This window comes from Gavia stellata, chromosome 2 (genome assembly GCF_030936135.1).
Source record: "Gavia stellata isolate bGavSte3 chromosome 2, bGavSte3.hap2, whole genome shotgun sequence".
Lineage (NCBI taxonomy): Eukaryota > Metazoa > Chordata > Aves > Gaviiformes > Gaviidae > Gavia > Gavia stellata.
In genome coordinates this window covers 20,922,450-20,938,441 of record NC_082595.1, presented here as the reverse complement: position 1 = coordinate 20,938,441, position 15,992 = coordinate 20,922,450, and the positions used below count along the sequence as shown (strand labels likewise).

The following is a 15,992-nucleotide window of genomic DNA, read 5'->3' as shown; positions in this document are numbered from 1 at the left end:
TGGACATAAGATAATTTTTATGTGAAGTTTAATATGCACTGAAAAGTATCTGCTTTGACTGAAACCATGAGGCATACTTTGATCCCAAATACTTTAAATCATGATTATAGATTCAGACATAGATGGTTAAAAAGATAAAAGTACATTGAATCTTTGTTATGTCAGAACAAACATACAAGCTTACATTTCTTAGTGGAGGTGGTATATGCTCATGTGTCCTCGCACACATGTGCATGCACACACACAGAAACCTGGAAGCCTTTCTCTGTTTTCAGGAACATTTACCAAGAAAAATTTAAAGCTGACTGAACTGAAAAAAATTATTCATTTGACATCTTCAGTTTGTAGCATTTAAAATGATATCATTGGCTCGAGAGAGTGCTTTCACACTTCTGGGCCAGCAGGTCACAGGTTCAAGTCCTGGCTGGAGAACCTGGAATTTCTCCATTTTTAAGTATTTGTGTATTGTGTTGGCCTGATTTACTACTGAAGTTGTTTGCTTATTTCCCAAGTTAGGGGAATTCTGAAGATTTGTAACACATGTTAAAGACCTGGGGATGTGAAAAGTGTTATCACTGGAAGACTTTCACCATGATACGGGTTGGATTATAGAACAGATCATTGACTGATCTGTGGTTTCCTTTTACCTTGTTTATAGTCCCCTTGTATTTGAGGATCTAGATGCTGCACTTAGAAGGAAATAGAGGCCTACCACCGTAAGTGCTACATTTGCAAGTCCCGTCTAAAAGAAGTTCACGCTTTAATAAAAATAACCTCTAACTTTTGTGTCCCAGCTTTTCTTGAAAGCACTTCCATTTTTCATGGCAAGATTTAAATATCCTGTTTAAGTAGCATCCAGCATAAAAGCATCAGGAAGATAGAGAACTTTTCCATATAAATGGAACTGATCCATATAAATGAAAAAGTAATCCAGCCCTTCATCAGCATGAAAACAGAATTTACATAGTTGATAAGATTTATAAAAACTACTAATGGGTGCTTGATCAAACAGACCCCACTGAAAACGCCACTAAACATCAAAGCCTGAGGCAAAAATAAGTAGCACGTGTTGAAGTATTGCAACTGAACAGCAACATCTTAACATCAGTGAGACTGAAAAGTATTTTGATGACAACATCAAGGAACAAACTCAAAATACTAGTTCAAAATCCTGATCAAAATAGTGCAAACATGAACTGTAGTGATGTGATTGCGTACATCTTACTTGTACAAACAATTTGTGGGGCAGGCCTTCTTGTCATTAAACAAAGACAGCAAAGACAGATTGTTTTCAATTACATTGGTTCTAACATTATGATCTTGTGATATCATCATAGTACAGATAAAGGCTTTCACAGTTTGCGTCCAATACCAAAATGTTAACTACTGAAATGTATTCTCTCTGGGCTCATTGTGGTGTTAGGCTGTACTTGCCCAAAGAACTTTTAGCAATTATCCTTAAGAAACCTCTGTGTTATCTGCAATAATTGACCAATTGAGGAAAAACAGAAAATTGGATACTTTTGTTTTAGATAACAAAAGCAAAGCATCCTTTCTTCATTGCACCCACCCCAAAAAGCCCTGTCAGATGACCTGCCTTCAGAAGTTCTGCTTCCTTGGTAAATTTAGTGTTTGTGCCGTAAGACCTAACTGTCTCCATCCGGAGTCCATGCTCTAGTAACTGGCAGCAGGACGGGCACCGATGGGTTTAGCAGCTGGGTCAAAGCATCCATGCCAGAAAACAGAGCAACTGGACAAGATGGAAAAAATCTGGAATCTGAAATGAGGCCATACATATCTCATGTTACCCTGAACATGTCACACCTGAATTATAAACCTGCTGAGCCTCCAGAAGCTCCTGTGGGACCCTTATGGGACTGGAGTGGATTTTAGACAAGGTGTATTGTTACAGGGTACAGGAAATGTGAAGGGAGGAGATAGAATTAACAGCTAGAAAATGTTGAGTAAGGCGGTGTGCTGGGGTCAATGTTTAACTTAGGGAAACTGCCTATTTTTGTATTTGTAAAATGATCTTTGGAAACCTGTCTTGGAGTTTGTTACCTCAGTGCAGTACCACCTTTGCTTCAGTAACATCTTAGGATGCTAGGAAGGTGGAATTAGGTGCCCTTGAACTAAAGATATGCCGGTCTGTTAAGGAGGGTGCTTTTTCCTCTTTCTGTAGGTGGCTGCCTGGAGAAGTTTTAATATGGAAAAAGGGGGTAAGGTAGGACTGGGACTTTGCAGTTTTAACCAATGTTTTAATAACTATCTATTGAGAACTAAGAACTTGGTAGTCTGACTACTAAGATAATGTCATGAACACATTCTTAGGCAACTGTAAAGGACAGCAGCATTCAGTTTATCAGCCTGCTTATTTGTGGAATCTTATAAATACTTTGTACTCTTTCACTGTGAGTTTTAAATTCTTCATAGTTTGTGGGGTTTTATGGAACCACTTTATGTTTAGAAGGTCTGCAGAAAGGATAATGGTACAACTCCAGTCAGTAGATGTTACAGATGTTCTGCGGGACTAGGAGTCGCATAAAGAACTGCTGAAGACTCACATTGTACTTGAAGTTTCTTTTTATCTCCACCTTAGCATTTGCAAAGCCCAGACTAGGAGAATACTGAGGGTAGTGGGTAACATGAATCATCTGGGGTGTTGTATCACGTAGGATTTCTCTTGGCCAATTTCACATGTTTTTTTACACAGAAACGCACATCTGTGCTGGTCCTACCAGTTTCCCCTTCTGTCAGGAAAGAGAAATAGGCACCCTGAGCGTTAGATTTCTCTGACCTGTTCTAGATATCTACTTTAGGATGAGTTGGTGTCCTAGAAATGGTTATGTCTTTCCATGGACTAAAAAGGGACACTGGATGACTAATTCAGGTGCAGACCCTTGGAGATGTGTACACGTAGTTGTTGAATTCTACCCCTTCTGGCAGGACAAATTGTTTGGATTGCATTTTTGTTGCAAGGAACTCAGTGTAGCCCTTGTAAACATTATGAGTTAGTTCTGGGCTGAGCTTTCATGTTATGAGAACATGGTGTTCCCTTTGAGTTCTGGCTAATGTCACTCATGAAGATTACTCATGGAATTACAGGGAAAACCAATGTGTGTAAAGGATGAGTTTCCATCTGTCCTCTTTTGAGATGGTAAAGATCAGCAGGGAGGCACTGGATTAATTTCTGGAGACCATTGTTCGTCTTTCCATTTAGGATGGCATTGTGCCTCTTTCCTTTCTGGTAAGGACTCTGGACAAATGGATTAGCTTTTGGGCTCAAAATATTACAGTGATTGGGCCCTGAATATTCAAAGTCTTATGCTCAGTTGTGCAGATTTTTGGCTGTTTTCATTTCTGTTGATGAAGATTTTCAGTGCTTTTTCTGAAGTTTAGGAGAGACATGCAGAATAGACTTGGAAGGGTTTTCCTTATGGAACCTCACGTTCCAAGCGTACATGGGAGTCAGCAAGCCACCTGCAAAGTTGTGGCAGAAACAGCTTGACTCTTTCTACAACTTTTAACAATCTACCTCGAGCAGTAGGAGAGAAAAGATTGTTTTAGGAAATGTGAGCCGTCTTAGTTGATGAACAAGAGGTTTTGAAATAATCGGGTTGGTAATTACTTCAATTTTAACAAGAGTTTTACATCCACTGTGAGCTTTTCCTCAGGGATTTCATGTAGAGTATCTCCATGTGAGAATATGAATATCCTTCTTAACTCATGAAAAAAATCCTTTACGACCGGTACCCTTCCCTTCTTCTTTAGTACCAAGAGTTGTAGAATATATGTGAATGCCATCCACCACAAACCTCAGCATCTGTTCTTGGAGGATGTCAAATGATCTAAATTGTCAAATAGCACAATCTAAATGTAGAACAGAAATATCTTCAGCTTTGGTTCACAGATGATGCAATCTCCTGAGACAGTGTAAGTTTAACCAATTCTGACTGACGTCCAGAACCTCTGGTTGGGAAGGGACATATATTACATGTCATAAATGCTTTCTTGGCTTTGTCCTTCTCTCCAGTGGTTTCTTCCATGGTGAAACTGTTGCATTCTTAAATAATTTGAAGGAACTGCCTTGGTGTTGATAGCTTTGGCTCCTTTTTTCTGTGTGATGGTGACAATTTTGAGGACCCAGATCAGAAATAAAGCTTGCTTTATGGGCAGGAGGTAGGATTGGCCATGGTGAAGTAGTTTCATGGTTATGTCAGGAAAAGCTTTTTTATATAATATTTTGCTTTAAATACATGAAATACGGAGTATTTTTTCTGACTAGAGAATACAAATAAGGCCCACACAGGCTTGCAAAGTTACAACAACTGTATATGCAAATTAGATGCATATTTGCACAGCTGCACATGTGCTAACAAGCACCTAAAAGCCAGTCAGTCCATCCAATTTATGTTGCGTTGTCTCTGTCAGCCTAGCTTTCATCACCAATTATGGCTAACATCTATGCCAGTACGCATGTGTGCCTAGTTGTAATCCTCTAACACGCTTGTTTTATATGCACACATATGACTTTAAAAATGTCCTTTACATTTTTGGAAGCATATGTAAGCTTCCTTTTATGATAGCTATCCTAAGTTATACAACAAGCTGTCTCAATGCTTCATTTGCAAGTTATGAGAAAAACTTAGAAACACATGGAGCAATGTAGACTGAATTACATTAAAAACACAAGTCTTTTTTTCCTCCTGAACCACAGTTGTATTGTCTCTGATCACAGCCAGGAGATGCGTGAGCAGAGAAAATAAATCTATATAGAAAAAGTTTTTATCGTTGACTGTGAATTACAGAAAATGCATACTGTTTTTACTTTACATGAAAGATTGCTTTGAAAGTGAGCATTATTTTCTGTGACAACTAAAATGCTTTTGTCATTCAGGGGTAGTTACAGATCTTCCCTTGCTCTCTGCCCCCTTACCACCTTCTTGATCTAAGTCTCCTACTGTCATCTCCCTAGGGCAATATCATGCTGTTCTCTCATTTATATACTTGCTGCAACTTTCTGTGCACCAGTCATGCTTTTACCCACAAATCTTAAGGCACTCTGTTCATGTAGTTCCCTTCCCTGGAAAACTGTGACCAGCATAGAGCACAGTGACCTAAAACACACTATTTTTAATTTGAATTGTGGGAACGTAGCATAGCAAGGGGAAAAGTTTAAAGCAACAGAAATTGTACGTACACATCTGTCTTGCTGTAACTTGTTCTGTCCTCCAGAGGGGGACTCTGATGGGTTCATTTTTCTCAGGCATCCAAGTCTCTAGTTTCCCTTATTTCAAAATGATGGTTCTCACGATCCTTCCAGAATGTGGCTCCCCGAATGCCTTTCAGTCTTTGTACTCTCTGTCCACCCTTTTCTTCCTTGGAAAAAAAATAAAAGACAAGATCAGCAAGGTGGCATAGATAAATTGCCATTGTTATTGGTCCTGAACTTCTACTGTTGGTTTCTTAGGTGGGTTGCTGTTGCTCTCCTTGGGTTTGTCTCCTGAGCACCTAGTTACTGAATCAACACATTACAAAAGACAAGAGATAAAGTCTACACTTGGGCAACTAAACAGAACATACAGTATTAAAAGAGCATTATAGGTAATTCCAAATCATCACAGTATGTATCAAAACAATTATATAAATTATATATAAGGAGGATAGGTGTATACATTCTAAAGTGACTTAAGACTATTAGTGCTCTGTCAGCTTTTGTATTAAAGCTCTATATACAAATAATGTATAAATTATTAAAAGATTAGAGTGTATATTAACAAATGGTTAATTAAGCATAATAGACTTCAAGAGCTTAATAGATTATTACAGTTATATGTATAGCCTTGTAGAAGACCTTGATATAGTTACAACTCCTTGTAACAAATACCAAGTTTACAGTATGCCCTAAACCAGCTCTTCATCATTTTGTAGCCACTAATTTACTTATAATGAGACCTAAAACTGCAGATGTCCAGAACTTGATTGGCAAAGGACCAGTGTGGCAGGAAACAAGTTTCTATTGTCAACATTTCTTTATTCTTCTTTAGATAATAAACGTTGCATTGGCAAATGTGCAATATAAAATAGTCTTGCACAATATTCAGACTAACCAACTGCCATGTACATGAGAGCTCCAGCGCTTTGGATTTACAAATGTTTTGAATGGGCGCTTCTGCACAGCTTTTCTCTGTGTACATATCAGAGCCCTTGGGCTCAACGCAAAACAATGAAGGAGTCAGTCTGAGATGATAACCTGGCTGTCCCCATACATGGATGTTATTTGGGGTTAGATGTGGGGAAGGAAGAATACGGTGTTTCTGGTCCTATGACAGCTCTTAAAACTATGCTCATTATCATAGTATCTCTGTGGGAAGCTGGGCGTTAAGGCATGTAAGTAACATTTGCTATATGCCATTTATTTTCTCATGCTGGCTTTGTTTCATGTGCCATGGAATGTCTCTCTTGGGCAGTATACTTTTTCATCTGGGAGTGGGGAGGGTTGTTTGAATATATTATTACTGTGTGTAAATATATTCTGGAGGATGCACATCAGAGGAAATCACCTTGCACTTGAAGCAGAAGGTGGTGAGATTTACAATGATTTGTAAGTTCTCTGGAGAGTTCATTCTGCAGACTGAGACTGGCACCCGTGACAGTTCTGGGATATGCACAGACAAGCTTTGCCTGTACTGTACAGTCTTATGCTCTCAAAGAGCCAAGTTGTTGACCACAGAATTCAAACAGACTTTTTGAACACTTTGTTGTTTTCAGTACAAAATAAAACCATTCCAGGTGGAGGACATACTACCTGTGAAAATAAAATGACAATGCTGGGCAGGAAGTGGGGCTGTGCTCTGCACTGTCTAGAGGCAGTCTGGATTTATCCAACTATTTGCTGTCTGGGACAGTTCTACACAGCATGAGGTTTCTGGCTCTGTAACCATCTGCAATTCTTGGATTTTGTATCTGCTTAGGGCTTTTTTTCCTCTCTCTTTTGGTGGTTTTCTTTCCCGTCCTTACTCTGCCTGATTCTCAGAACACCAGGCAATCTTCACAGAAACAGATGGTAAGCAGTCTGTAGCAACAGTAAAGGAGCACCTGGATTGCTGTATTTTAACAACGTTTCTATTTTCAAATAAATTGTCTTGTATATATTTTAGTAAATAGTAATGGAAACAGAGGTGACACAGTAAATCAAATGAAAAATCAAACTCTGCATCAGCATTTCAGACACGGACTCTGACACCTGAAATGAAAAGTTGCTTTGGTCTGCTTCAACTTGTGTAGTCTAGCTATTGGAGAGAGGCAGAAAATCAGAGTATAACTATTTCTCCTGTATTTCCCCTTGCCCTTTGAGGTTCACAGCCAAGGAGACTTTGAGCAGCACCCATACTTAAGCCTGTGTTTTGAAGATACATACAGTTTACAGATGAGTGTGTGCTATTTTAGAAGGATTTTTCATTCTGTGATTTCTGCAGGTTGGCTGATGGTTCCAGAAATATGGCCCCACCTGCTCCAGTTTGCTTGCTTTGGGGTGGCTTCTGCTAGCAGCTGCAATGGTCTGGGGTAGCCTTTGTTCCAGCAGAATGAGGAGGGTAACCATAGCTAGCCCTGGAGAGGGGTGCATTGACAGCAGGATACACAGCATCCCTCTGCTCTTGCTTCCCATGCAGGTCAGAAGAACCTGACCCATAACTTTTTGTACAGTTATTGACTCAAATCTATCCCTGGTGTTATCCCTATTATGACTTAATAGTCTGTGTTTGGCTCATTAACATTTTAACTACATTCTTCTTGAAGAGAGAATGCTTTGTGGAAATTGCGGATTTATGGTGTTTCTAGGAAGATAAGTTTATTTCCAGCTAATATGAACCACAGCTCACTGGGACTAATGTAATGCAGCCTGTGTTACAAGTGTGATTAGTTTTATATCCTATTTTCTTTCCCCCCTCAGAGGATTATGCCCAGCTGTGCAACATTCCTGTTCCAGGATCTCGACGGCCATATGGACAAGATGCTTTAGTTGACTTTGAGGAGCACTACACTCCAGAAACTAATCCATACTTTGTTGAAGATCGTAAGCAAGTTTCTCTGTTATGTAAAATACTTGAAATGAGGGTTGTAACTTGGATTATTGCCCTGTAGCTGGCTTCATTCTTCTGTGTGCTTCTGAGTAATGTGGACTATTTATGTTTTAGTTATTCCTATGACACTAGCTTTCAGTCAGGTGTTCTGGTTCAAGAGCCAGTGTTGTATAAGAGTCCAGTTGGGCTCAGAGTACAATATGAATTTTTAATATAGTGAAATAGTTTGTGCCAACTATACTAAATTTGTATTTACCAACAGATTTACAGCTAAAGGTCAAAAGGATTGCCAGTTTTCCTTCTCACAAATTAATTTTCCTTTGGAGCATGGGACAGATTTCTTCGGAGTGCATTTAGTTTAAAAGGAAAAAAAAAATCCCTTCACGCCAGCTTTCCATGATTTTCCAGCAGAATTTATACGGGGAAAATGGAGAGTATACAAGTCGTTCTCACTCAACAGAGAAAATGTACAGCACAGTATGATCAGAGAGTATGCATGCGTATAGCCTTCAGGCTAGATGGAATGGCCTGCCAAGCCGGGTGTGAGGGATTGTACACAGCATCTCAGTTGTACTTCAGGAATATCAGGGTTCCTTACGGGTCTGGCCCAGCTCACTGTTAAGACTTGTGGGAGAGGAATGCTTACAGATCTCAGCATCTTCCTCAAAATCAGCCACTGTGTACAGGTCCAGCATATTTCATCACAGTTTGAGAGAAGTGGAGCTATCCGAAGGAACTGGTAACTCCCCATGCTTTACACACATGGCCTACAAGTTGCCACTACACTCTTTCCCAAAGCACTTCCCCTGTACAAGAAGTTATTTTTCAAGTAATGGTAATAGGTCAAAACAGGACAGGAGGATTACAGCACACTATCAGAAGGGTGATATGTATTTCTTGCGCACATTGCACTTCATACATTTATACAGAACTACACAAATCAGGTTAATGAGTTCATTTTTATCTAGCATCTAACTGACCTTTTAGCTCTACACAGAAATGTAAAATGTCTTATTTCTTTATATCCAGATGATTTTAATTAAATAGTACTGAGTGTTGATGTCTAATTGAAATGTAACACAGATGATAACTACCAAGCACAACGAAAAGCCCAGAAAGATGACTGGATAGCCAATGTGACAGATAAAATACTGAGTGGGAAAGAAGCACTTTGCAAGTTATAAGCAGTGGTGAATAAATTTGATAAAATTGTGGACAGTTTTGAATCCACAGCTGAGTCCACTGTCTTAGGGACAGAGGCTTAAGAGCTCATGTTTCTTGCTACGATGCTATCACTGAATCGGATAGTGGCAAATGCATAAGCAAATGCATAAGAAACCCCAAAACGTGCAGCTGTATGACTCTGTCCTGATCAGAGGCGTATTCCGTGACAGATAGAGTTGCCACATGTTTAGGGCATCAAAGACTTCAAGTCACAATCCTGCTGCGGTCTGTATGAGAAATATGACGATACCTCCCATCCCATGGCAGGGCCATGTACTTCAATGTAATATTTGTCACCTGTGTGTAATCAATTTCTACAGAACCAAATATGCATATTAGAATTACAACACAGGTCCCATCCAGCTGTTTTGAAGTAGAATGTTTTGTGAAGTAGAACTTGCTGTGAGCGATAAGTATTTTGGTTTTAGCTAGTTAAAATTACAACATATTGTACTTGAGGGAGAGAGGGGAAAAAAATATGTACGTATGTGTGTACATATGTCTATGTACATGCATATGTATGTACATATATTCTATATGTCAAATAAATTATGCCTTTTCTTTATTTAAAAAAAATTATGTATTTGGGGGGGCATAGGGGGAGCACCTTTCCCTTTCTTGGCCCTGTTTATTTTCTAATTTAGCAACTACTTTCATTTCCTAAGGACCCTCATGAGCACTCTGCAAGCTCTATTAGAGGACTTGAGAACATAATGAAAATTGGTCAAGTTTCTTACTACATTGTAACCATACATCATGACAGTCTGCTCAGTATCCTCAGGACTGTTGAACTGAGATATGATTTACTAGTTTCACGGAAATGATTGTGATGTTTCCCACTTAATGTACACTTGTATACATCCTATGTATTGTATATGTTCTTGAGATGTGGCATATGTCAGCAAGTACTTATTTCACATTATGTGTTCAATGTCTCCAGAATTTATTCAGTGTATGACTGACCAGCATGATCCTTACTAAGAATCCCACCATGCCAGAGAAAATCCAGGATAGAAACAATGTATGTAGTCAAAGAGGTGGGGGGGAGTGAAAATGACAGTACAGAAGTTAAATGGAGGACGATACAGAAAGAGCAGAGTAGGACAGGCAAAGAAGGACGAGAGAAAAGAGGGCCTCAAGAACCAAGACAGGATGGAGTAAATATAAAAAGAAGAACAAGCAGAAGGAAGGGGAGAAATTCATACTCCTAGGTAGCATTGCAAATCTACGTATCGCAACTGTTGCAACAATATAAATCAGTAAACAGATTTTAGATAAACCAATAGTTTTTTTGTGGAGTCACTATATTAATTATATTAGTTATGGGGCAGATGGAGAGATGTATCCCACTCCACTCCACTCCAGCTCCAACTTCCCCTCCATTTATATGTTATATATTCATTATGCTGGTAAACCTACGACTCCAAAATGCTCTCAACTTTTTCCTCAGAAGTCTTTTTGATGTGATGGGCTGCCATCTGCAGTCCTGTTACATCATTGCTCCACGGATAGAAAGCTAGTTAAAAAACTTGTGCAGGACTAATAGGAGCGATTCAGTCCTAGAGAGAATCTCTGAACAGGTGAAAATGTCAAATAATTTTTTAAGTATAAATCCTTCCTTATACATAGAAGCATAACTGTCAAAAAAGCCCTAAGATACAGAGCACAAAAGGCATTGTGCAAACCACTGAATACAAAGGCAATTCTTCAGCTTTGACTACTAACCATCTAGAATTATGACAAGGAGCAATTGGTAGATTATAGGTATTTGTACTGGCACCAGTCGCTGAAGTACCAGCCAAAGGGTTGTTAACCAAAACCACAACAGGAAAGCAGTTGCTGATTTCTTCTTTCCTTAAGGCAGTTGAGATTGATTTTTTTTTTAAATACGTTTTCTTCTAGATAAATTAGAATGCATCTCTTTCCCCCTACACACATCTTCTTTTTCTAAAATACTGTTTTAAGGAACTTTTACACCAAACTGCATTACCACTTCTTACCTTTGTTTCCATAAATGTTGATACACATACCAATTCAAATAAAAGGTGCTATTTAGAAAACACTGATTTATCCTTTAAAAAAATATACTGTCAAATTATGCAGTTTCCTTTACAAAAAAAAAATCACATTTTTAACACAAATTAAAAATTTAAAAACAAAGTTATGCAGTTTTCATCTTGAAACATATCACAGCACTTTTCTAGTGCATTTAAAACTCCAGATGGTGTAGATCTGCTAAAGCTGACCTATTTTCTGCAAAGTCAAGCCACATTCCAGTAAACTTCTGAGAGAATTTCAGACTCTCACTATACATTTGGGTATACTGATTCAACAGCTCTGTAACTTAGTTGTTTGCAATTCTTTCTCCACCCAGGTTTTCTGAACAGCTTTGAGGAGTTACAAGCAGAGGAATGTGGTATTCTGAATGGATGTGAAAATGGCCGATGTGTAAGAGTCCAGGAAGGCTACACCTGTGACTGCTTTGATGGTTATCACCTGGACATGGCCAAAATGACTTGTGTTGGTGAGGGCAGCATGTTACTTCATCTTCTTCTGTTAGTCTGTCAGTTTACTCAGTCACTTGACCTAAGGAGGGGCTAAAACAAAGGGGTTACAGATGATCACCTGAATTGTATTAAAGGTGCCAACTTTCTTTGATTTACTGCAAAGGCCAGTAAATATTGTTACAGAAAAAACTATGTTGGTGTTCCTCAGTTCATCTTGGTCATTACAGCTGTGTTCCATTAAGAGCCTAGAAATGAGCAGACACACAATTGTATAATGAAGCTTAAACTTACATCAATAATTTAACACTGATATACAGAACAAATGTTTTTCAAAGGCTTCAGTGAGCTAAGAGGATGGAACTGGATCCAGAGCAAAAGAGTAATTTTAGGAGCAGATTTTTAGAGTGGCTGAATCACCTAAATATGCAGATAACCACACGGTGGGGTTGGCCCCTGATTCTCACTGATTTCAACAGTCAACAGACCAGACTATTCCTCTCACTCTCAAACTAGTAAATCTGTACAACTACTAACCAGGACATCTAATGACTATGTCTTCAATTAAAACAACAAAACACAGGAATGGCAAGTGTCAGTGAGAAGATGAAGCAAAACAACACCCCTTAGTGTAGAAGTCTTATAGAGACCGTGCATGGGTATTTCAGTGTAAGGTCTGTACAAACCTTGCTTAGCATTATGCTTCGTAACCCACAGCTGATGTCTCCCAGCTGTATCATGATAAGCTGCCTGCATGCCTTGTAATCTTTAGGACTTTATAGCAAGCTGGTCTCCTTAGCAAGAAAAGATGTAGCTCCTGTGTATTTCAGACTAGTGCTGCACAATATTGAGTGCAGGTAGTTTGCTGTTCAAAACTATTTAGTTGACAACACCAACAGCTCCTAAAGTATTTGATTTTTTAAAATACAGATATTATACTAAGAACTTGGAACTTCTTTCTTATAAGCCACTTTTCAGTCATCACATAAAAACCTGTAAGTGGTTATTAAATTTTTGTTTTGCAGCTTAGGCTGAATTTGGAGTTGGTCATCTAACAGTTTAAGGCCATTTAATACACTATTGATTTCCTGTGATAACTTCTACCTCTTCCCAATAACATACTCCTCTGTTACAGCTTTTGACCCAGCCTAATTCCACCTGATCTGAACTGAAAATATATTTCTTAATGTATTCATTCAGCATACTCTGCTCCTGACAATGCTGGAAAAAAATGAGTTCTACCTACATACCAGACTTAAGTGCATGTGTTTTGATGTCCCCTTTTTGCAGATGTGAATGAGTGCAACGAGCTGAACAACAGGATGTCGCTCTGCAAGAATGCCAAATGCATTAACACAGAAGGTTCGTACAAGTGTTTGTGTCTCCCAGGGTACGTACCTTCAGACAAGCCAAACTACTGCACACCACTGAACTCAGAACTAGACAGTGAACTGGAGTAGAGGAAAATCTCCATATCCTAAGCCCATATACTCTGCACTGTATAAAGAAAAGGAAGAAAAGTATTTAACTTGAGAAGAGAAGGCACCGGAGTAGCAAATGTAAGGGGAGAAAAGCATTAAAATGTGTCAAAGATGAGACATGATGGGCTGGTTGTATATCAGCTTCACTGAAGTGACAGACCAAATGGACACGTTACTCTGTATGAAAGAAACAATCAACTATATAGTGTGTTCATAAGAAAAAAAGTATCTTCAAAAATAAGCAAAAACAGTGCTGTTATTTTAAGCAGAAGAGCTTTGTTTTTTTGGTTTTTTTGGTTTTTTTTACTATTGCTTGATTAATTTGGCATTTAAATAGTGATGGAAGTATTTTATATTACTATGTCATTTTTTGATTGTTCAGTTCCTTGCCTACTGTTTCTTTTCAGACCTTTTTTCTGATCAATACAAATTCTATGATACAGATATTCTTAGGCCATTTTATAAGAACTGTTACACAGGGTAATGCTCCTCCTTCTCTGGAACATTGGTCAGTGACTTTTTTTTAAATCTGCTAGTTGTCTGCCCTGTGGAGCAGGCGCCATTTGTTTTCAAATGTTTATATACCTTGGTGAAAAGTCCTTATATTCATTTTGTATTCTGTATGGTTGTTACTGCACTTAAAGTCTTTAGAACCTTTCTTGCCGAGTTCAAAGCTGCTAGTGGACAACATTGGATTCCTTTTGTACATTAAAACAAAAGATTTTAGCTCACGTCTGTATTGTAATGTGTAAATTGAACACAAGAGAGATCTTGTATGATTACCCTAACATATTAAAGCTGTATATTAAAACTCAATAAAATCACCTTTTTTTTAGAAAAAGCTATTTACTAATTGTAGGCAATTTTTTTCTTTTATTGGTGTTTATGTTACAAAAATCAACCCCTCAGGTGTTTACAGCACTAGAATTAATTTATGTTACAATAGTTATAGGGAGTTGCCTGGCTGGTTTTTCCTTCTCATGCTGTTTTAATAAGACCAGAATCTGAATTAGTTGATGCCTGAAGTTAGGCTTCCAGAGGGAAGATTTCAAACACAGACCTACAGAAACTGTTTGACTTGGAAGCTGATTCCCATGGAATTTTTCTTCTTTCCTGGTTTAGGCATGTTTCCCACTAAATCTGCAAATAAGGCTCTTCAGTATGATGGCCTGGTTTTCAGAAAATACTGAAGAGAAAGGGGAGAATTTCCTTTTCTTGATGAACTGTACCTTCCCATCAGCTCTATTTTTCAGTGGAAGGAGAGAAAGTGATTAGGAGACTGACAGATGTTTCACTTTGACCTTCTCCAGAGTGAAAGAGTTTGCTTTGGAAATCCCAAAACAGGTCCTTTTGACATTTTCCAAATGAAACATTTTTGCTGTGTCTTTTAGACCTGCCCTGCATTAAAAGGAAAAGGATAACATGAGACTTTAAAAACTGGGTCAAATTGGGTCCAGTTGTCCGAAAATCAGATTTTTATTTCTTGTTTCACAAAAAAAGAAATACTTGTTTTGGTTCTGAATCAAATTTCTTTTCCAATATTTAGGTCAGCCACTGAACCAAAAATATTTTAAGTTGTATTCCTTTCAGTACTGCACACTCAGTAGATTTCATTAAAGCCCATGTGCCTGTTAACGTGTAGAAGCATCTATCCTTCCAAGGGCACCTCCTCTATCTGCTGGAATTTGACACTAGGACTAGTGAAGATATTGTACGTTTAAGATCTGATGGTATCTTAAAATGCAAGAAAAACTTCTGAATGAAATTGTGGGGGGAGGGATCTTTAAGGAAGAGACTCTTTGTAAAGTGCCCCACTCCCTTGACTTTTCTAGAATTAAGCAGGAGAGGGGTGGAGGGCCAGTCGCTCTTCTCAGTCAAAAGAGGTAGACTACAGCTGTTCTACAATTACAAAAAAAAATATATAATTCATTCTTGCTTACCTGCTGTGGTTAAGGAGGAAGGAAGGAAGGTCTGGTCTTACTAGGGAATTCTGTAACTGAAGAGCTCTTACTTGTCCTGCTTAAGGTTAATCCTGCGATCTTAATAAAAACAAAGTCACAGTTATAACGTTTCACCGGATTCAAGATGAGCTCTGGTCTGTTTTCAGCTATCATGAAAAGTCATAGACAAGACAGTGCTCCCCCTACTCCCACCTCCAGATGGCCTCCTCCTGCTTCAGAAACTGGCTGTGTTCACCTCTGAAAGATGGCCTAGGCCTCAAAGCTGCCATTGCAATCAGCACCACAGCCTCAGATTTTTGACATCCCAGTACTCCCTTCCCCAGCTAGGGATTTAAAATGGCAGTACAAGTCTCCACTTTTCCTGGGAGTACACCAGTATGACAGCTGAGGAAATAGCACTCAAACTTCAGTACCCTTAGAAATCTTAGCTTGGCAACACTGTACTGAACATGTAATTCTGAGCCACAAGATTGGCTCCTTGCTGATTTATTACATCTTTTTAAAACAACAAGTTTAGAATAGCCTAGGACTTTGCCATTCTCAGACAATACACACTCCAACCCCCTTACTTTGTGTTATTTCAGACAAAAAAACCAACCCCAACCCAAGCTGTTCCATGAGCAACAAAACTAAACTGAAGCCTGAATTCCTAAAACTTGTCCTTGTAACTCTTTCCTCAGCAGACTAACTCCAGCTCCAGCTCTTTGCATCTCTGTTACTCTCAACAAGCACAGGCAG

General features: G+C 38.7%; 1 protein-coding gene across 7 annotated transcripts in view; it reads left to right on the top strand.

The window, feature by feature from the left end:
* The window catches only part of LTBP1 (latent transforming growth factor beta binding protein 1), a 205,301-nt gene extending 191,719 nt beyond the window's left edge, over positions 1-13,582 (top strand). For all 7 annotated transcript variants that reach the window (XM_059835783.1, XM_059835788.1, XM_059835789.1 and 4 more), the window contains 3 exons: positions 7,955-8,077; positions 11,683-11,832; positions 13,103-13,582. In XM_059835783.1, coding sequence (XP_059691766.1) covers positions 7,955-8,077; positions 11,683-11,832; positions 13,103-13,272 — 443 coding nt within the window. In that variant the 3' untranslated portion in view covers positions 13,273-13,582. The remainder of the gene's footprint in view (positions 1-7,954; positions 8,078-11,682; positions 11,833-13,102) is intronic.
* The last annotated feature ends 2,410 nt before the right edge of the window (positions 13,583-15,992 follow it).